The following is a 21,420-nucleotide window of genomic DNA, read 5'->3' as shown; positions in this document are numbered from 1 at the left end:
AGGGAAGAAAGGGGAACAGGGAAGAAGATGGACATTGGGGTGCCTCAGGGGCTTAGTAAAATGGGACACAAGATGATATATGGAAAAAAGATGGGCAAACACCCCAAAGACTAAAAATGGGAGAACTCTATGGGGGTTATCCTCTATTTCTTTGACATTACCAAGTCTGAAATTGCTTCTAGGCTGTCCCTGTCCCTAGGGAGTCAGCATGTGGCTCCCTGCCAAAAGAGACAATCACAGAATATCAGCATTCGAGAGGTGCCCTAAAGGGCTGATTCAATTGTAGCCAGACCATTTTGTAAATAAATCAGCGATTCTCAAACTTGGGCATGTGCATTAGAATCACATGGAGGGCTTGTTAAAACACGGGTCACTAGTCCTCATCCTAGAGCTTTAGGTCTCGGTGAATCCTGAGAATTTGTACTTCCAACAACTTCCCAGGTGCTGCTGGTGCCGCTTGCTCATCCAGCAATCACACTTTTGAGAACCACTGGTGTAAAGCAAGCCCAGCAAAGGGAAGTGATTTTGAGGTGGTGATTTACTCAAGAACACCCAGCTCTAACTACTGGCACAGACAGGGCTGTAATTCAGGTGTTCCCCTATTCTTTTCTTGATAATAGCAATCCTGACTATTTACTGAGGACCTACAATGTGCCGGACACTTTACAAAGTTTCATTCCAAGCTGAAGAGGACAGATCTTTTTTTTTTTTTTTTCTTTTCCAACCTTTATTTTAGATTCTGGGGGTACACGTACAGGTTTGTTACAAAGGTATATCACATGATGCTGAGGTGTGGAGTACAATTGAACTCATCACCTGGGAAGTGAGCAGAGTATCCAATAGGTAGTTTTTCCGACCCTTGTCCCACTTCCTTTCTCCCAGCTTTTGTATTCCCCAGTGTCTATTGTTCCCATCTTTATGGGACAGATTATTATCTACACTTTACAATGGAAGAAACTTAAGCTTAGAGAGGTAAAGTAAACTGACAAACACTACGCTGCTAAAGAAGCACAGCTGGAATTTGAATCAGGCCTGAGTCCAGTGTCTTAGCACTACTGCCATATGGCCTTTTAAATAGGAATAATAGTAATAGCTATATCAGAGGGTTGATGTGTAGATGAAAGCAGATAGTAAATGTAAAGTCCTTACCACAGCCCAGGTACCTACCAAGGGTTCAATACATAGCAGCTGCTACTCTCTTGATTATTAGCTTTTGTCATCAGGATCCTCTCTAATACTAGTATTGATAGTATAGGGACCTCTGCCCACCCACGCCTCCCCCAACTCCCACAGCAAAGCCAAACCTGGAAGACCAAGGGAATGGCTAGGATCAGATGCAATCTTCAATTTTAAGTACCATTTCCCACACACAAAGCCAAACTGAGCCAAGTCATGCCAGTAACTCCCTTTGACTAGAACCCCAGAGGTTGCAGGCTGCTCTCAGAAAGGCCATAGTCTAGAAAGCCAGAGTTGAACTGTGGCAGCAGCCCATGAGACCCTCAGGTCAGCTTCTGCTCATTCTTGCTCCCTGCCTTGCCCCGTAGCCAGTCGGCTCACTTGTTCTCTGGGCAAAGAATCCATCAATTTCTTGTTGGCAAGGGAACCTGCTACCCACTCCACCACTATTCTTGCTGAAAAAAACAAAAACAAAAACAAATCCTCACTCAAACAGGAGACAAGCTCAAGAATGTCAAAGTGTATTTCTGCATATTCTTCCACAACAAAACTGCCTCTGCCCTGAGCCCTTGGTTTCCAAATAAAGTCACCAAATTGGGGTAAACTCAACCCTTAGTTTCTCTGAACCTCCAACAGAAATCTCTTCTTGGAGGGAAGATCTTGTGGAAGGGAAAAGGCAGTGAAGGGCAGCACCTTTGCTGGCTCTCAGCCTAAAGAAAACGTTGTCTGCCTCTTGGGCAACTGTTTCAAAAATGGTTATTCAGGGAGTTCCCTATTTTGAAGACTTTGGCTATGTGACAGAGGTAATAAAGACCAGATAAGGGCACCAGTGAGTCACCATTGATAGAGAAGAGGCCAGAACTGAGCCCCGGGGTCCTCCTATATTAAGAGACAGGAGAATGAAAGGAATTAAGAAAAGAGATACGGAGAAAGAACAGCTAGTGAATTAGGATGAAAAGCAGGACAGTGTGGTGTCTTGTAAGCCCAATGAGGTATTTCAAGGAAACATTGTCCAGAAGGAAAGGGACTAGCCCAAAATCACAGCGAGTTAGCAAGAGACTGGGACTTGAACTCAGGTACTCTGGACTCCCACTTGTTTTTCCGTTATAGTACTTGAGGCTCTAACATCCAACAGGGACTACAGCAGAGGAGGAGGAGTGTCCAAGTTGTCTACCCTCCAGCCTGTCTTGAGGGGAGGGCTCTAGACTCACCTTGTGTTGCAGCCAGAATGCCAGGACAAGCTGAAGGCTTCGGAAGGGAAATGCATGGTGGTGGCTGCTTCAGGGCATCCCTCCAGCAGCTTGGCCACATGCCATGAGTGCGGCCTACTGACAGGGGCGTTCCTCCTACAGCAAGAAAGGGACAGGAAGTGGGCTTAAGGAACCAGAGCTGAAATCACTTCCCAGGCAGCTTCCGCCCCACCCCCTCTTTTCCTTCAGTAAAGTAGAACATCTTGCAAGGAACTGGTGTGGGAATCTTAGTGGCTCTCCTGAGCTCCTTCTTCTCAAATCTTCTTCATTCTAGAGATATGGAATGTCAGCTTAATAGGGCTGCTTTGTTCACAAGAGTATCCTGAGCATGTATCACAGTGCTGGACACATAGTAGGTGTTCAATAAATATTTGTGGAATAAATGAGTGCTGCTGCCCAATGAACAGTGAGCACATCCTCACTTCTCTTTGAGAAAGAAAATCAATCTGGTCAATCTTCCCATTTTTTCTCTGAGAAAGGAATGGGCAAGTGATTGAAAAGTTTGAACAGGTCAAAACTGGGTTGTCAATTCTCCAATTTTTAGCCATTCATTGAATAAACATTTGTTGTATGTTTACTGTGTGTCCTCTATGGGTAACTCTGGGATTACAGAGATGAATCCAATACAGTCTTTGCCCTCGAGAGTTTACAGATTAATGGGAGAGACAGAGCTGGTTCAAACAAAGCATGGGATAGGTATTGACAGAGTGAAAGATAAGATGGGTACAGAGGTGAGACACCTGAGTTGGTGGGCAAAGTGGTGGCAGGAAGCCCCAACTCCTGTGAGGGAAGATAGAACAAAGTGGCAAATGGCACCATGTTAGGCTGACAGAGGAGACTGACTGCTCAGCAGGTCAGGAGTATATAAAGAGAAATAGGTCTAATGCCACGGCCCTGAATGCAGCCACAACTTTTGCACTGACTGCCACATACAGGACCCATCCCTGTCCCCTGGCGTACTTTGCATGAGCAGTTGCCACCCTTGCAAGTGGGGAAGAGTTCTGTGGTGGAGTACATGTGGGGCATGGATAATGCCAGGAGATAAAAAGGTGATTGATGGGAGGGAGAATGACAGAAGGAGGGAGAGTAGAGAGAGAATGGAGAGAGATGGTGGAAGGGCCAGGCAAATGATAGAGATAAGAGGGAAAGATGACAGAGGGGAAAATAAATGACAGAAAAAGAGAAAACTCTGAGAAAGATTGTAGAGAAATACATAGTAGAGAGAAATGGATGAGAGAGAAAGAGATGAATGGCAGAGTACAAGAAACATGATAAATAAGTAGATGATACAGAAGTAAATAGATAAATTATTTTTTCATTGATTTATTCATATTTACTGTGCCAGGGTCCAGACTAGGCACTGGTAGTACAGGGTTGAATAGGATAAGGGCCCCTGCCTTCAACAAGCTTGCTATATCGTGAGATAAAGCAGCTCTCCATCTCCCAGGAGCATTCATGATCACATTCAAGCTGGAAGATTCCATCCTACCTGGAAATGCCCTTCACCCCAGCAGAAGCACAGAAGATCTCAGTAGTACAAGGCTCTAGAGGGCTAAGGCCTAAAAGGATAGTCCTCGGAAGAATGGCCTTGCTGGGGAAAACAAGGATTGAGTGGTAATAGGCCAGACATAGACCAGGAAGTATAGGAGGAAGGACAGGGGAAGCTGTTTGTCAAAGGCCAGGAAGCAGAGCCACAGGTCAGCAACAGTGGCTAAGATTTAAGCGGAGGAAAGCCAGGTGAAGCCCCTAGCTTTGTAATCACATTGTTCTACTATTGATTTCAGAGTGCCCAGAGGGGAGGCTGAAGGCACAAGGAGACCTTGGGGGCTATGCTTGCTCTGGAGTCCTACACACAAAGCCACACTGCCAGGAAATCTCTCCAGCTGCTCCTACCAGGTAGTTATCTGGTCAACAACTATTTATCAAGCATCTACCAGTAGTAGTACTATGTACCATGGGTATCTACTATGTCCTGCGTTTTTAGGCACTGATGATATAGTGGAAAACAGGATATCTTTCCTATTTCAAGCCTTTTTCCATATTTAGGATTCTTGAGTTCTGAGTTTAAAGTGCGGGCAGTCAGCCTTGGTGCCACCTTCTCCCTAACCATCCAATCCCACACTGAATTCCATTGAGTCTTTTGTTATGATGTTTCTCTGGCCCTGGTTTGCGCTCTCTCTCTCTCTCTCTCTCTCTCTCTCTCTCCCCCTCCCCTGCCCCCCACGTCCATTTTCACTGTTGCCATTAGACAGAACCACAGCTCTTCTCCCAGAACCCACCACCAGCAGCTCCTGTTCTAGTCCAGGCCCTTTATGCCCCAAATACTGCAGGAGTCTGCCAGCCTATCTCCGTTGTTCTACCTCCAGTCACCACTTTTAGGTCATATCACGTTAAACACCAACTGAATTGGGGTACTTTCCTATTCAAGAATCTTCACTGGCTCCCTATTTCTTACTCTGTCCCACATCAAACGTAAACTAGATCAGAGTTTCAAAGTCTTCAATAAGGTACCTTTACCCATCAGCTCAATCTCTCATGTCTCTGCTCCAATCACACCCTGCAACCAGCTCTGTCCCTTTCTGATTCTGTGCCTTTGCTGTTGATATTCCTGTCGATCTAACGCAGGCTCTGGGGCCAGACCACCTTTGTTTGAATCCCAGCTCTGCCACTCATTAGCTCTGTTGCTTTAGATGGTGACTTCACTTCTCAGAGCCCTAATTTTCATGGCAGTAAAATGGGGACAACAGTACCAAATGGGGTTGTTGAAAGATCAAATGAGACAATGCAAGTGCTTTGAATCAGGCCTGGCAAGGCCTCGACCAATCATAGTTATGACTATGACTGTTCCCTCTGCCAGGAATGCCCCCTTTCCTTTTGTTAACCTAAAACCTACCTGTTCTTCAAGGTACTGCTCAAGTACCATCTCCTCCAGGAAGCTTGCTCTGGGTAATCTAGCCCTCACATTGGGTCTATAATAATATGATAGCTGATATTGCCCATCATCATTTCATGCGTGTCAGTCTCATCTCACTAACCATGCCAAGCCAGTAGGCAATGAGTGAAAAATGAGTGAGACAGATGTAGGTTCAAATCCCCTCTGTCACTTTAGATGTGTGTATCTGTAAGTCGCTTAACCCATCTGAACTTTAGTTTTCTTATCTGAGAAAGGAAACAATTCCTATCTGGCTAGGTGACTGTGGGGATAAGAGATAGTATTCTGAAAGCATCTGGGACACAACCTGATGCACAGCCAGTGGTCAGTAAATAGCAGCTACTATAATAACGGTTATTAGCTCAGACTTGTACTTTTTGATGGTTCAAGAGTACCCACACCTAGGGTACCATCCACTTGCCACACTGTGAAACATACCTTACAAAGACTGTTACTCTTTTTTTTTTTTTTTTTTTTTTTTTGACGAGTCTCATTCTTGTCGCCAAGCCTGGAGTGCAATGGGGCATTCTTGGCTCACTCTCCACCTCCCTGGTTCAAGCAATTCTCCTGCCTCAGCCTCCTGAGTAGCTAGGATTACAGGCATGCGCCACCGTGCCCAGCTAATTTTGTGTTTTTAGTAGAGACAGGGTTTCACCAGGTTGGCCAGGTTCGTCTCGAACTCCTGACCTCACGTGATCCACCCACTTCAGCCTCCCAAAGTGCTGGGATTACAGGCATGAGCCGCCATGCCTGGTTGACCCCTTACTCTTTCTAGGGTTTCTCCAGGAGTAGGAAATAATCCCAAAGTAGACAGAAGCGGGAAGTGGGGGCTTTTGGGGCACAGAGAAAACTAAAGGCTAGAAGAACAAAAATCCAAACAGAGGGAGCTGGAGCCAGACCTACAGCCTTCTAACCCTAGTTTGGGACAGGAGAATAAACTGTCTATATGTTCTACTATTTGGCCTATTGTTAGTCCTGAATAGCCCTAGACTTGAAGTCAGTGCACACTTGCATTCAAATTGTAGTTGTGTTGCCACGGGCAAGTCACTTCTGTGAGTTGAAGATTTTTTATCTGCAAAATGGGGAAGATCACCATCTGTTTTTCATGAGTTATGTTTTGGATTAAATGCAGTCCCATGTGTGAAATCAATCAGCATAGTGCCTGACATACGGTATAAACTTAAAGAAAACACACAGCAAGGACCACTTATTGAACACTTAAGATGTGCCAGGCACTAAGCACTTCACATGCATTAACTGATTTAATCATCTCTCTAACCTTATGTGAAACAGTTATTATTATTGTTATTATTATTAAGACAGGGCCTCTCTGGCTCTGTTGCCCAGGGTGGAGTGCAATGGCACAATCATAGCTCACTGCAACCTCAAACTCCTGGGCATAAGTTATCCTTCTGTCTCAGCCTCCTGAGTAGCTAGGACCACAGGCTACAGGTACATGCTGCTGTGTCTGGCTAATTTTTTTTGTATTTTTTTGTAGAGATGGGGTTTTCACCATGTTGGCCAGGCTGGTCTTGAACTCCTGGCCTCAAGCAATCTTCCTGCCTGAGCCTCCCAAAGTGCTGGGATTACAGGCATGAGCCACCATGTCCAGCGGGTAAAAGTTATTATTATCCCCACTTTACAAATGGAGAACAAGAGACGCATAAAGCTTAAGTGATTTGCCAAGAGCACATAGCTAATAACCAGCAGAATTGGGAATGAAACTCAGATCCTCCAGTTTCTTCCTAGGAGACCACACGACCCCTCCTCTCCAAGGAAGAGTCTGTCTGAAAAAGCCTGTATTCCTGAGGTTTCCCATAGCAATTCCCTCAAGAAGCACTCAGAAAAGGGAGGTCTCATTAGTCCTAGAGCTGAAACCATTCCTTCCATAGGCAGTGGAGAGGGAGAGGAGGAGAAACAAACAGAAAAGTAAGAAAATGCCTATGACCAACCATGCAGCTCTAGGCCAAGATGTGAAGGCAATGACCCCAGTGCTTGCCCTTTCTCCTAAGGCTGGCTCAGGCACTATCAATAAGCACACACCTCATCCCATCCTTCATTACTCCAAAATGCTTTTCTTAGGAAGAAAAAGAAAGAAATATTGAAGGAAGAAAGCAAGAGGGGGGAAGAGTGGCAGCAGCCATGGCTACTGGCTGTACCTACCATGGAAGTTGCCCAGGGTGGAGAGATGGCTTGGGAGAGAGCGGGGTATCCGGCTAGCTCAGACTCTCGTTGACAAACCCTCCAGCCAGCGTCCTCCCTTAGCTGGGACCCATCTGCCCTCCAGTTAAGACCTTCTGGGGCAAGGGACCATCAGCCCAAGATGCTGAGTGTGATCCAAGGGGCTCAGGCACAGTCAGATTCCAGTTCTAAGAACAGGAAGGAGTAGTACTGAAGGCAAGGTATGACCATCAGCCTGGGTGGACCTAGATATGGCCACAGCCTTAGGGAATGAAAGCCAGTGTCAAGAGCTGGATAGGAGTGAAGACACTGCTCTAGGAACCAGCCACCCTGGTGGCAAAGGGAAGGACGAAAGGCACTTCCAGCAGCATAAACAGCCCCCCTGCTCCCTACTCCAACCTCCTCTGTGCCCTGGCCCACCCCCTTGGCAGCTCAGAGGCCAATAAGGAAGCTGGGCCCCCAGCCACTGCTAGAACTCAGGAAAGGAGCAAGGAAATGATGTTTGGGAAAGATAAAGCGGGTGTCTAAAAAGAATTTTTAAAAATACACGTAAGTGAGAGAGAAAAATACCCCAGACACATACTCTTAAAAGAATTCCTGTGCTTCCTGGACTGAGTTGACCCCACCCAGCCATCTCTGCAGGTCCTCTGGGCCCCAGAAAAGTACAGATAAGCCAGGACCAGCAGCCTCCAGGTCCAGAGGAGTAGCACTCCAGCTGATTTTATATAGCTGGGGGCAAGTGACTGAGAGATTTTCCAAGGTGAAGGTCCTGGTAAGATACGAAGGCTCACAAACATTTTGGGATGTATTTACAGGGGTCTGCACTTCCTATGGGGACTTGAGCAGATCCAAAGAAAACCCAATTTCACACCAGAGACTTCAACTCTAGAAAAGGTGCCAATGCTGGAAATGTGGTGTTTGGGGTTAGTATCCCTGGATCTGCCATGAATTTACTCTGACCTCTGGCGACTTACTCCCACTCTCTGGGCTTCTGTTTCCTCCCTGCAAAATAAAACATTGAATTCAGTCGTCACAAATGACCCTTCCCGCTCTAGCATGCTATGATGTAGTAGTCCTAGGCCCCAGACTGAGGCTCCAAATGATGCCCTAAGTGATTAGCGTAGTAGCCAGAATCCAGAGCAGCCCTATGTGGATTTGTTGCACCCCCTAAGCCCAGGCTCCGACACCAGGATTTAATTTATCTTGGGGAATTAGAGTCAGGGTTTTTCTTTCATTAACACTCCTAATTCCCTACTCCAGTTTCCCTTGGCCTCTGGCCTCAATTCCAGTAATTTCTGACTCCTGAGAGGGCTATGCAAACTCCCTTAGGACATGAAGTATGCTAGGGCCTTTCCTCTCTGGGGAAATCATGCCTGGAGGCCCCTTCCCCTTTCTTCCCTCTGTATCTCACAGGAGAGTCTGGGTTGACTTTTATCAACTATAATGGCTTCATTACAGTTGTAATGTACAACTTTACAGTTGTACAGTTTTATCAACTGTAATGGCCTCATTACAAAGGGGAAAGTTTGGGAGCTTTGAGGAGCATATGGATCTGGCTTACAGTCTCAGCTCTACCACTCACTAGTTGTTTGGCCTTGGGCATGTCACAGAACCTTGGTTTCCTCATCTATAAAACATGACTGGCATGTGACAGGCACTCAGTAAATGCTGTTTTTAATATTACCCGTATGCAAAACAATAATGAGCAAGGTACCAGTAGCAATAAGAAAACTGATTTCTTCGATCCAAATGAAGATAAAAGAGAAAGGACTAGTCTAAGAAGGCTCAAACGCCAAACCCAGTATGCTCTGGAACAGCACGTCTCAAATTGTAGTGGGCATACTCATCACCTGGGGATCTTGTTAAAATGCAGATTTTGATTCAGCGAGGCCCAGGTTCTGACTTTCTAATAAGCTCCAGAGTGATACTGATACTCCTGGTGTGATAACCACATTTTCAGTGGCAATATACCAGGGCATAATCTGGTCCAAAAAATGCGTCAGGTTAAAATCTCTTCTCATTTCATTCCTCAGGCCTGGGTGTCCAGCCTCCCTTGCTCTTCTGGTCACCAAATGTCTTTCTCCTTTTGCTCAGCGACCCAGCCCATGCAAACGCTTGCCTGAAGAAGCTTGCCAATCCCCACTTCCTAACAAAATAAAGAGCAACTGGTTTGTTATCAGTGTGACCCTGCCAGTGGCCAGGTGAGGCTGAAGAAATTGTGACTAGAGGTGCAAGCATGTTCCTGGGGCTGGCTGAGGTAGGGAGAAAGGGTGTGAAGATGAGAGTTGGGATGTCATCAGATGAGGAGTAGGCAGGTGGGCACAGACAGTGTATACTCAAGAAGTCCTTCGTTGAGGGAAGATGAGAGAGAAACTTGAGAGGTTCAGGCAGTTTGGGATTTGGGGAAGAGCTTGGGAGATATGGTGGAGGGAAAAGGGCATACTCTCCCATTTAGCAGAGCTGAGTTCCAGATAACATGATCGAGTATGACCTCCTATGCTCAGGGGATGGTAAAGATGACTGCTTCTTTTCCAAGTACTCAGGAGATGTGAACTTGGCATGGGGGCACAGGAAGGTGGGCACATGCAGCAGAAAAGCCAGAAGCTGGCTCCCAGGAGAGGCCTTATAAAGGCTCTTGTGAGCGGTGAGGGGTGGAGGTGGACCAATTCTGAAAGGAGTCAGTCTCCAGCTGCCCTAGTCAGCTGTCATCCCATATCTTCCGATAGCACCATCTGTCTTTGAGCCTGGCTCCCAGCAGACCCCTGAAGAGATACTTGGGAGACGATGAGCAGAAAGAGAACCATGGCTCTGCTCTAACGTTAGGGGAAAAAGGAAAATGTGACCCCTGTTGCTTGTGGTTGTGCTCAACCTGAGGCCTGGACCATAACAGAGTGTGGGTACTTTCCTCTTTTTAAAGTATTTGTATAAATAGAAGCACAAAATAACGTCCTTGATTAGCTCTGTCTATTTTCTGTGGCTCTTCCAGCCTCCCTCCAAACAGCACATTCCACCTGCCCCACACGAAGAAGCCCAAGCTCATTCTGGCAAGCTGAGCAGGAAGGGAAGCCCACAGACAAGCCGGGGGACAGAACAATGCATGGCTTGTTTATCTGACAGAAGAGGGGAAAAGCTGCCTGGTCACCATGGAGGGACACAGAGCTCTGAAGGCCCACCCCCACCCACTGTTGGCTGGGGTCCTTACAGCCTGGTAATCAGGAAACCCTTCCTTATTATAGACCCAACCAAGGGGGGAAGTGTGTGTGTGTGTGTGTGTGTGTGTGTGTGTGTGTGTGTGTGTGTGTGTGTGTAATTTGAAAGAGAACTTTCAGGACAATGGCTTTCTCATCAGTCTGGGAAAGCTATAATCTGGGTCATCTGAGAGATGAATACTTTCTGGAGAAGGGGCTTTTGGTACCCAGCTCTGCCTCCCCGCCTCCCCTCCTCTCCCCTACTCCTTTGAATAGCCAGTTCAAGTTCTTCCATGTAAATCTGCTGGGTCCCCCTCCATACCCTCCACCTCAGAATCCATCCCTGGCTAAAAAGAAACCCAGGGTAGGGAATAAGAAAAGAAGGGAATGTTCGAGTGGAAATAAAGACTCCTCCCAAATGCTGTGGTGTGTGTCAGGGGTGCTCTTTGTCTTTCTGCATAGGGAGTGATAACTTCATCTGGCTAGGGCATTACATTTGACCCTCTGCTTCCATTTCTCCATTTTCACATTGAAATCTTTAAGACACAGGGGAACACCTCTTTTTCCAAAGAAGGTTGGCAGGAAGTAACCATACAGATGACTCGGGAAAGCTCTGCACATGGCAGCGGGTAGGAAATGCTTAGTACTTTAGAAATGCAGTACTCAGGATTTTCTTTCAGAAAGGGCTGGAGAGAAATTTCTAGTTTTTATATATATAGTGTGATAAAACATACCAATCATAGACTTGTTTAACTGATGGAAGAGGGAAAACGCTGGTTAATCTTGTCAATGATCCTAAAGGCAAAGAGGTGGATAGTGAATATTTCGAAGCTTCTAGAAGCAAGGGAAGCAAGTCCAGAATCTGAATAATGAAAAGAGGTTTTTTCCCTCTCCCTTCTATGTACAAAAGTTAAGGGTGCAACACCAGAGGGCTAAGGGAGACTTCAGAGGAGCACATAGGGAAAATGGCATCAAGTTCACAGTGCACCATCTGACTCAACGGATAGCCTTAAAGTTTTTGCCATGATACCCAGTTTCCTAAACCAACACCCAAAGCGATAAAGAAGGTGGAGGATGTTTGTCCTCCAGCTCTGGTTTCTATCAGTAACATTTATAGCATCCCTTGGGAAAGAGGCTGCAGGAATAATAGCAGTTTTTCTTTCTTCCTCCTTGAAGCCCATTATCTCTTTCAGTCCAAACTCACTGTTCGACCTACCACTTTTCAGAGGTCTGATGGAATCCATAAAGGTTTTCCCCAGAGTCAAGTCTCAAAGGCCTCAGAACTACTTCTGGCCACTCCCCAACTCATCTCTACTACTAAAGACACGGAGCTCTAGGACAATAGCCAAAAACAGTTAGGACCCCAATAGAAACAAGAACACCCAGTCACTCTGCTTTGATACAACTTGACAACCAGGAGGAGCCAACACCCAGCAGAGCTAGAGCACAGTGAGCAAGGTGGACTGTAGTGGGAGATGATATTGGGGAGGTGCATAGGCCAGATCATGGAGTTTCCAAAGGCTGAAACAGTTTGAATTTTATTCTCAGTGAAATGGGAAATTGTAAGAGGTAGTTAAGCAGAAGACTAACATGACGTAAGTTTTTTAAAGGTTTGACTTGGCTGATGGATTTAGCGGGGTGGGTCAAGAGTAGAAGAGAGAACCATTTAAAGGGACTATTATAGGTAAGAGATAACGGTAGTTTGTTCAAGGAAAGTAGCAGTCTGGACAAGAACAAGAGATTTGATTAGAGGTATTTTGGAGAGGTAGGGCTGACAGTATTTGTTGATGGACTAAATATGGAGAATGAAGAAAAAAGAATGAGCTATGACGCTCGAGTCACCTGGCATCTGTACCTTCTTAGCACAGTATTCCTTCCCGAAACTGAGTCATTAGTGGCTCTCAAAAGAAAATTGGCAGTCTTCACTATTGTTTTGTCCAAGCATTTACAGAGCTCCTCTATCTACATTTAAGGTGTTTGGAGAGGTACTAGGCAACATGCCAAAATGAAAAAGAAATAATCCCTGTGCTCAAGGAATTTAGTGTGGTAGAGGATGGACAAAAAATACCTAGAAGACCATTAAGAAGGATGGAATGTCAGAAGTATCAGAAAGGAAATGCTAACAAAATGAGAGTCAAAAGAAGGAGAGAGCACTGCTGCTTGAATCAAGAACAGCATCACAGAACCTCTGAGCTGATTTTGGAAGAGTCAATACGATCACCACTGAAGATGACTGGGAGAGAGGCCATGCCAGATTTGCATGAACAGAAGTGGGAAGCACAGGAATACCATGAAAGAAGAAAACACAGTTTTTATAGGGCACAGAGGAAGTGAAATTAGAATGATACAAGAGCATGGTGGACCTTAAGAGTCAAGTTAGAGCCTTTACTTCACATAATCCAATAGGCAAGAGAGAGCCCTTGGAAGTTCCAGAGTAGGAGAGCAATATGGTACAAGCGGTATTATAGGAAAGTTATTATGGTAACCTTGTGTAGGATAAATTATGTGGATAGATACTGGAAGCATAGAGAAGTGAGTAGGCTAACGGAATAAACACAATAAAAGGTAAAATCAGAGCAATGGCAGTGGGGATGGAGCAGAAAGGAAGAATGTGACAGAGAATCAATAGGGTTGGACTACTGATTACATAAGCAGAGAGAACAGATGGCTGTGAAGCACGTAGAAGGCTGATATCACTAATCTAAATAGCAAAGTCACAGGCAAGAACAAGCTTCAGGAAACATGAGTTTGATTTCAGATATTAGTTTGTTATGCTAGCAAATTCTGTAGGTAGGTGTGCCCAGCGAGCAGCTTACTGTGTGGACTGCAGTACTAGAAAGAGGTTAGGGCACGGTATGGACATGTGGTCACTATCCAGAAAGGCTGTTGCAGTGGATGTGACTGCCCATGGCTAACGTATGCAAAGGAGACAGGGGATGATAGATCTCTGCAGGTCTACAGTTCAGGGAGAAGAGGAAGAAGGGCTGGTAATAGAGACAAAACAATGAAATGCCATTTTCAATGATATTGGCAATACTTTTTAAAGATAAGTGCTGACAAAGTTGTGGGGAAATAGATATACATTGTTGGGTGGGAATGGAAATAGGTACACACTTGCTAAAGGGAATTTTGGCATATGTTATCAGGAGACTTAAAATGTTCCTACTGTGCTTGCTTTGGCTGACATATACTAAAATTGCAATGATACAGAGATTAGCGTGGTTCCTGCACAAGGATAATGTGCAAATTTGTGAAATGCTCCATATTTTTACTGCAATTAGTGGTAATGGTTTCACAACCTTGTGAATATACTAAAACCCACTGAATTACACACTTGAAGTAGTAAATTTTATGGTATGTGAATTATATTTAAGAAATTTCATATCCTTTGATCCAGTTTTTCCACTCCTAGGATTTTATTCTAAGAAAGCCATTAAAGATGTACACACTGATTTACGTACTTGAAGTGTCTTCCACTGCAGGGTTATTCATAATGGTAAAATTTGAAATATCCTAGCTGTCCCACATTTAGCAGGAGTTAGAACATATTGTGTATTTACATGGAGGAATAATAGTTTGTCATTAAAAACCACGTTTTTGAAGACTACTTAATGATCCTGAAAAAGGCTCACAATATAATGGTAAATTTAAAAATTATATACAAACCTGAACATATTACAAGTCCAATTCAAGAAATGTATATGCATATATATCCATATTCTTACACAGACATGCACATATTGAAAGGCTGGATATAAATGTACTAATATTGTACCAGTGGGTATTTACCTTTGTGTGGTGGAATTAAGGGTTATTTTTATTTTTCATACTTTTAAATCATGTCTAGATTTTACACACTACACGTGTATTACCTTTTAAATAAAAAGAGGTTTCTTTTTTTGAGACAGAGTCTTGCTCTGTTGCCAGACTAAAGTGCAGTGGTGTGATCTTGGCTCACTGCAACCCCTGGTTCCCGGGTTCAAGAGATTCCCCTGCCTCAGCCTCCCAAGTAGCCGGGACTAGAGGCACGCACCACCACACCGGGCTAATTTTTTTTTTTTTTTTTGTATTTTAGTAGACACAGGGTTTCACCATGTTGGCCAGGATGATCTCCATCTCCTGACCTTATGATACGCCCACCTTGATCTCCCAAAGTGCTGGGATTATAGGCGTGAGCCACCGCAACCGGCCATAAAAAGAGGTTTCTAAAGAAAAATGTCACCATTCTACATGGACATATCATTTATCCAGGCAACTGTCTGATATAGCTGTCTGACATATTCTTAAATTAGGAATCTGCAATTATACTTGTGATTCCACTTAACTATTTCAAAGATACAGATTTTTCCCTCAGAGAAATCAGCCTAGAGTCCACCAACCTAGCAAAATGCTTTTTTTCCACATAATTTTGCTGCTTGGCAGTGGATTCTTTTGTCTTACTACTTTATAAAAATTCCATCTGACAGCTTTTTACCCTTAATATTAGCACTGGGAGCTATTCTTTGCTGTGAGAGTAGACCAGGGCTGGGAGAACCAGGAGCAAGTTGGAGAGGAGGCCAGGCAAAGGAAAAGAGAAGTCAAGTCAAGGTCAGTATCAAGGCCATGCTCAGTGTGTTGGATAAACAAACAAACAAACAAACAAACAAACAAACAAACAAACAAATACACTACTCAGGGTCTTCCTGGCTTTAGTTCTTTTCCAGTTGCCTGATAGACTTGGTGGGACACAGTTGGCTAGAGAGGGACCAAAAGTACAAGAAAATTTAGTGGTGGTGGTGGAGGTGTGGCAGCAAGTACCATTTGTAAAGCCGTCTAACTGCTAATATTTTTATGCAACATTTACAGTTCATAAAGAACTTTCATATACACCACTCCATTTCATTATCATAACCTTACTAACTCCACTCAGAAAAGAAGAAACTCAGGCTTAGGGAGGTGAAATATATCACATAAGGTTTGAACACAAGTTTTTTGCTTCCAAATTTCTATGTCCCCCCAACCCCCAAATAGTGGTTCTCTAAGTTGTACTATAGACCAGCATCAGCATCACCTGAGAACTTGTAGGAAAGAAAATTCTGGGGACCCATCCTCGACCTTTTGAATCAGAAACTCTGGGGGTGGGGCCCAGCAATCTGAGTTTTGTTTTGTTTTGTTTTTATACTTTATGTTCTGGAATACATGGGCAGAACATGCAGGTTTTTTACATAGGTATACACGTGTCATGGTGGTTTGTTGCACCCATCAACCCATCATCTACATTAAGTATTTCTCCTAATGCTATCCCTCCCCTAGCCCTCCACCCCTGACAGGCCCCAGTGTGTGATATTTCCCTCACTGTGTCCATGTGTTCTCATTGTTCAACTCCCACTTATGAGTGAGAACATGTGGTGTTTGGTTTTCTGTTCCTGTGTTAGTTTGCCTAGAATGATGGTTTCCAGCTTCATCCATGTCCCCGAAAAGGACATGAACTCATCCGTTTTTATGGCTGCATAGTATTCCATGGTATAAATGTGCCACATTTTCTTTATCCAGTCTATCATTGATGGGCACTTGCGTTGGTTCCAAGTCTTTGCTATTGTGAATAGTGCTACGATAAGCATATGTGTACATGTGTCTTTACAGTAGAATGATTTATAATCCTTTGGGTATATACCCAGTAATGGGATTGCTAGGTCAAATGATATTTCTAGTTCTAGATCCTTGAGGAATCGCCACACTGTCTTCCACAACGGTTGAACTAATCTACATTCCCAACAACAGCGTAAAAGTGTTCCTATTTCTCCAAATCCTTTCCAGCATCTGTTGTTTCCTGACTTTTTAATGATTGCCATTCTAACTGGCATGAGATGGTATCTCATTGTGGTTTTGATTTGCATTTCTCTAACGGCCAGTGATGATAAGCTTTTTTTCATGCTTGTTGGCCACATAAATATCTTCTTTTGAGAAGTGTCTGTTCATATCCTTCACCCACTTTTTAATGGGTTTTTTTTTTCTTGTAAATTTGTTTGACTTCTTTGTAGGTTCTGGATATTAGCCCTTTGTCAGATGGATAGATTGCAAAAATTTTCTCCCATTCTGTAGGTTGCCTGTTCACTATGATGATAGTTTCTTTTGCTGTGCAGAAGCTCTTTAGTTTAATTAGATCCCATTTGTCAATTTTGGCTTGTGTTTCCATTGCTTTTGGTGTTTTAGTCATGAAGTCTTTGCCCATGGCTATGTCCTGAATGGTATTGCCTAGGTTTTCTTCTAGGGTTTTTATGGTTTTAGGTCTTACATTTAAGTCTTTAATTCATCTTAATTTTTGTATAAGGTGTAAGGAAGGGGTCCAGTTTCAGTTTTCTGCATATGGCTAGCCAGTTTTCCCAACACCATTTATTAAATAGGGAATCCTTTCCCCATTGCTTGTTTTTGTCAGGTTTGTCAAAGATCTGATGGTTGTAGATGTGTGGCATTACTTCTGAGACCTTAGTTCTATTCCATTGGTCTATATATCTGTTTTGGTACCAGTATCATGCTGTTTTGGTTACTGTAGCCTTGTAGTATAGTTTGAAGTCAGGTAGTGTGATGCCTCCAGCTTTGTTCTTTTGGCTTAGGATTGTCTTGGCTATCTGGGCTCTTTTTTGGTTCCACATGAAATTTAAAGTACTTTTTTCTAATTCTGTGAAGAAAGTCAATGGTAACTTGATGGGGAAAGCAATCAATCTAAAAATTGCCTTAGGCTGTATGGCCATTTTCACGATATTGATTCTTCCTATCCATGAGCATGGAATGTTTTTCCATCTGCTTGTGTCCTCTCTTATTTCCTTGAGCGGTGTAGTTCTCCTTGAGGTCCTTCGCATCCCTTGTAAGTTGTATTCCTAGGTATTTTATTCTCTTTGTAGCAATTGTGAATGGGAGTTCACTCATGATTTTGCTCTATTTGTCTATTATTAGTATATAGGAATGCTTGTGATTTTTGCACATTGATTTTGTATCCTGAGATTTTGCTGAAGTTGCTCATCAGCTTACGGAGATTTTGGGCTGAGATGATGGGGTTTCCTAAATATACAATCATGTAATCAGCAGACAGAGACAATTTGACTTCCTCTCTTTCTATTTGAATACCCTTTATTTCTTTCTCTTGCCTGATTGCCCTGGCCAGAACTTCCAATACTATGTCGAATGGGAGTGGTGAGAGAGGCCATCCTTGTCTTGTGCCGGTTTTCAAAGGAAATGTTTCCAGCTTTTGTCCATTCAGTATGATGTTGGCTGTGGGTCTGTCATAAAGAGCTCTTATTATTTTGAGATACATTTCATCAATACCTAGTTTATTGAGAGTTTTTAACATGAAGGGGTGTTGCGTTTTATCGAAGGCCTTCTCTGCATCTATTGAGATAGTCATGTGTTTTTTGTCATTGGTTCTGTTTATGTGATGGATTACATTTATTGATTTACGTATGCTGAGTCAGCCTTGCATCCCAGGGATGAAGCCGACTTGATCGTGGTGGATCCTCTAGATGATTCTAATGCATGCTCATAAGTTTGAGAACCATTACTGTACCATACTTTTTAAAACAGATTTTCAAGTGACTTCTTCTAAATACTGGCTGCTGCTATTTTGGTTCTTGTGGGGTGCTGCTTTCCAAGGTAGGCTGGAAACCTACCTTTAGCTGTCAGTGCTATGTGTATAATAGAGGGCAGCTGCTTAAAAAGTATGTAGGTTCCAGGGACAGGAATGTTCCTCTTTAGGGTGAGGAAGCTCCCGGGACCAAGACAGCAATTCTTGAATCACAGCTGCCCTTGTCAGGGGGAGATAAGTGCTGGTGAGCAGTTGCCATATATGTACTTCCCTGGTAAGGCCTCTTTTCATTAAGGCTTTTGTATGGTTCCACAATGTTCCACATAAGCCCTTGGGAAATTTCTCTTTCTGAGGTATTTATAGTCACAAACCTCGAGTTCATCAAGCTGTTCACTTCATTTTCTATACCTTTATTAAGGTTTAGTTGACAAAATTGTACATATTTATAATACACATTTTTTCATATATGTAAACATTGTGAAATGATTAAATAAAGCTAATTTACATATCCATAGCCTCACATACTTATCATTTTTTGTGGTGAGAACATTTAAGATCTACTCTCTTAGCAATTTAAGTATACAATACATTATTATTAACTACAGTCACTATTCTGTATATTAGATTTCCAGAATGTACTCCTCTTGTTCAACTGAAGCTTTGTATCCTTTGATCAACAGCTCATTTCCTGCCCCACCCCTCCATCCCTGGTGACCACCATTCTACTCTCTGCTTCTATGAGTTTGACGTTTTATTATTATCATTATTATTTTTAATATAATTTCGACTTCTATGTTAGATTCAGGGGGTGCATGTGCAGGTTTGTTACATGGGTATATTGTGTGATTCTGAAGTTTGGGGTATGAATGATCCCATCACCTGGGTACTAACCACAGTACCCAATAGCTTTCCAGTCCTTGTCCCCCTCTGTCCTTCCCTCCGCTATCTAGTAGGCCCCAGTGTCCATTGTTGCCATCTTTATGTCCATGAGTACCCATTGTTCTTACTTATAAATGGGAGCTAAACATGTGGTATTTGGCTTTCTGTTCCTGCATTAATTTGCTTAGGATAATGACATCCAGCTATATCTATGTTGCTGCAAAGGACATGATTTTGTTCTTTTTTATGGCTGCATAGTATTCCATGGTGTATATATACCACATTTTATTTATCCAGTACACCATTGATGGGCACCTAGGTTGATTCCATGTCTTTGCTATTGTGAATAGTGCTGCAATGAACAAACAAGTGCAGGTGTCTTTTTTGGTAGAACTATTTATTTTCTTTTGTATATATACCAAGTAATGGGATTGCTGGGCCAGAGTTCAGCTTTTTTACATTTCACATATGGGATCATGTGGTATTTGTCTTTCCACGCCTGGTTTATTTCCTTAGCATAATGTCCTCCAGTATCATACACATACATGTTGTACAAATGCAGGATTTCCTTCTTTTTTATGGCTGAATAGTATTTCATTGTATATATGTATGTGTGTGTATATATATATTTATTTCTCTCTCTCACACACACACACACACACATATATATATATACACATATATATATAACATTTTCTTTATTCAGTCATTTGTTGTTAGATACTTAGATTTAGTCCATATCTTGGCTATTGTGAATAATACTGTAATAAACATGGGAGTGCAAATATCTCTTTAACATACTGATTTCATTTGCTTTAGATATATACCCAGAAGTGGGAGTGCTGGATTATATTATAGTTCTATTTTTAGCTTTTTGAGAGACCCTCATACTGTTTTCCATAATGGCTATACTAATTTACATTTCTACCAATAGTGTCTAAGGGTTCCTTTTTCTTCACACCCTCACCAACAGTTGTCTTTTTGATAATAGACAGTCTAACAGATGTGAGGTGATATGTCATTGTGGTTTTGATTTGCATTTCACTGATGATTAGTGATGTTGAACATTTTTTAAATATACCTGTTGACCATTTATATATCTTCTTTTGAGCAATGTCTCTACAGATCTTTGGAACATTTTTCAATCAAGTTATTTGTTTTCTTACTATTGACTTGTTTGATTTCCTTATATGTTTTGGATATTCCTTATCAAATATGATTTGCAAATATTTACTCCAATCCTGTAGGTTTGTTGTCTCTTTGCTCTGTGGATTGTTTCCTTGGCTGTACAGAAGCTTTTTAATTTGATGCAATCCAACCTATTTTTGCTTTTGTTGCCTGTGCGTTTAGGGCCATAGCCAAAAAATCTTTGCCAAAGCCAAATGTCAAAAAGCTTTTCCATATGTTTTCTTGTAGTAGTTTTAGAGTATAAGGTCTTATGTTTAAGTCTTTAATCAATTTTGAATTGCTTTTTATATATGGTATAGGATAAGAGTCCAATTTCATTCTACATGTGAATATCCAGTTTTCACAACACCATTTATTGAAGAGACTGTGCTTTCCTCATTATGCATTCTTGACACTTTTGTTAAAGATCAGTTGGCTGTAAATGTGTGGATTTATTTTTGGGCTCTCTCTTCTGTTCCATTGAACTGTATTTCCGTTTTTATGCCAGTACCATACTGCTTTGATTACTATAGTTTTATAGTATATTTGGGATCAGGTAGTATGATGCCTCCAGCTTTTTTTTTTATCAAGATCTCATTAGCTGTTTGAGCTCTTTTGTGGTTCCTTACAAATTTTAGAATTTTTTATTCCTGTGAAAAAATGTAGGTGGAATTTTGATAGAGATTGCATTCAATCTGTAGATTGTTTTCGGCAGTATGGACATTTTAATGATAGTAATTCTTCTAACCCATGAGCATGGAATATCTTATTTTTATTTATGTCTTATTTATTGTGTCCTCTTTAATTTATTTCATCAATATTTTACAGTTTTTAGTATACAGATTTTTATCTCATTGATTACATTTATTCCTAAGTATTTTAGATTTATTTTGATGCTATTGTAAATGGGATAGTTTTTAAAATTTCTTTCTAAGTTTATTGTTGGTGTATAGAAATGTTATTGATTTTTACAGGGTAATTTTGTATCCTGCAACTTTACCGAATTCTTTTATTATTTCTAAGAGCCTTTTGGTGAAGTTCTAGGGTTTTCTGTATAAGATCATGTCACCTACAAATAAAGACAGTTTA

At 42.4% G+C, this 21,420-nt stretch overlaps 1 protein-coding gene across 1 annotated transcript in view; it reads right to left on the bottom strand.

Annotated features, from left to right (window-relative positions):
- The window catches only part of SHROOM4 (shroom family member 4), a 225,904-nt gene that overhangs the window by 43,312 nt on the left and 161,172 nt on the right, over window positions 1-21,420 (bottom strand). Inside the window, exon 3 of the mRNA XM_011991341.1 lies at window positions 2,388-2,522. Coding sequence (XP_011846731.1) covers window positions 2,388-2,522 — 135 coding nt within the window. The remainder of the gene's footprint in view (window positions 1-2,387; window positions 2,523-21,420) is intronic.

The sequence above is a fragment of the Mandrillus leucophaeus genome, unplaced genomic scaffold, assembly GCF_000951045.1.
Source record: "Mandrillus leucophaeus isolate KB7577 unplaced genomic scaffold, Mleu.le_1.0 Scaffold395, whole genome shotgun sequence".
Classification (NCBI taxonomy): Eukaryota; Metazoa; Chordata; class Mammalia; order Primates; family Cercopithecidae; genus Mandrillus; species Mandrillus leucophaeus.
This window is presented reverse-complemented; position numbering and strand designations above follow the sequence as displayed.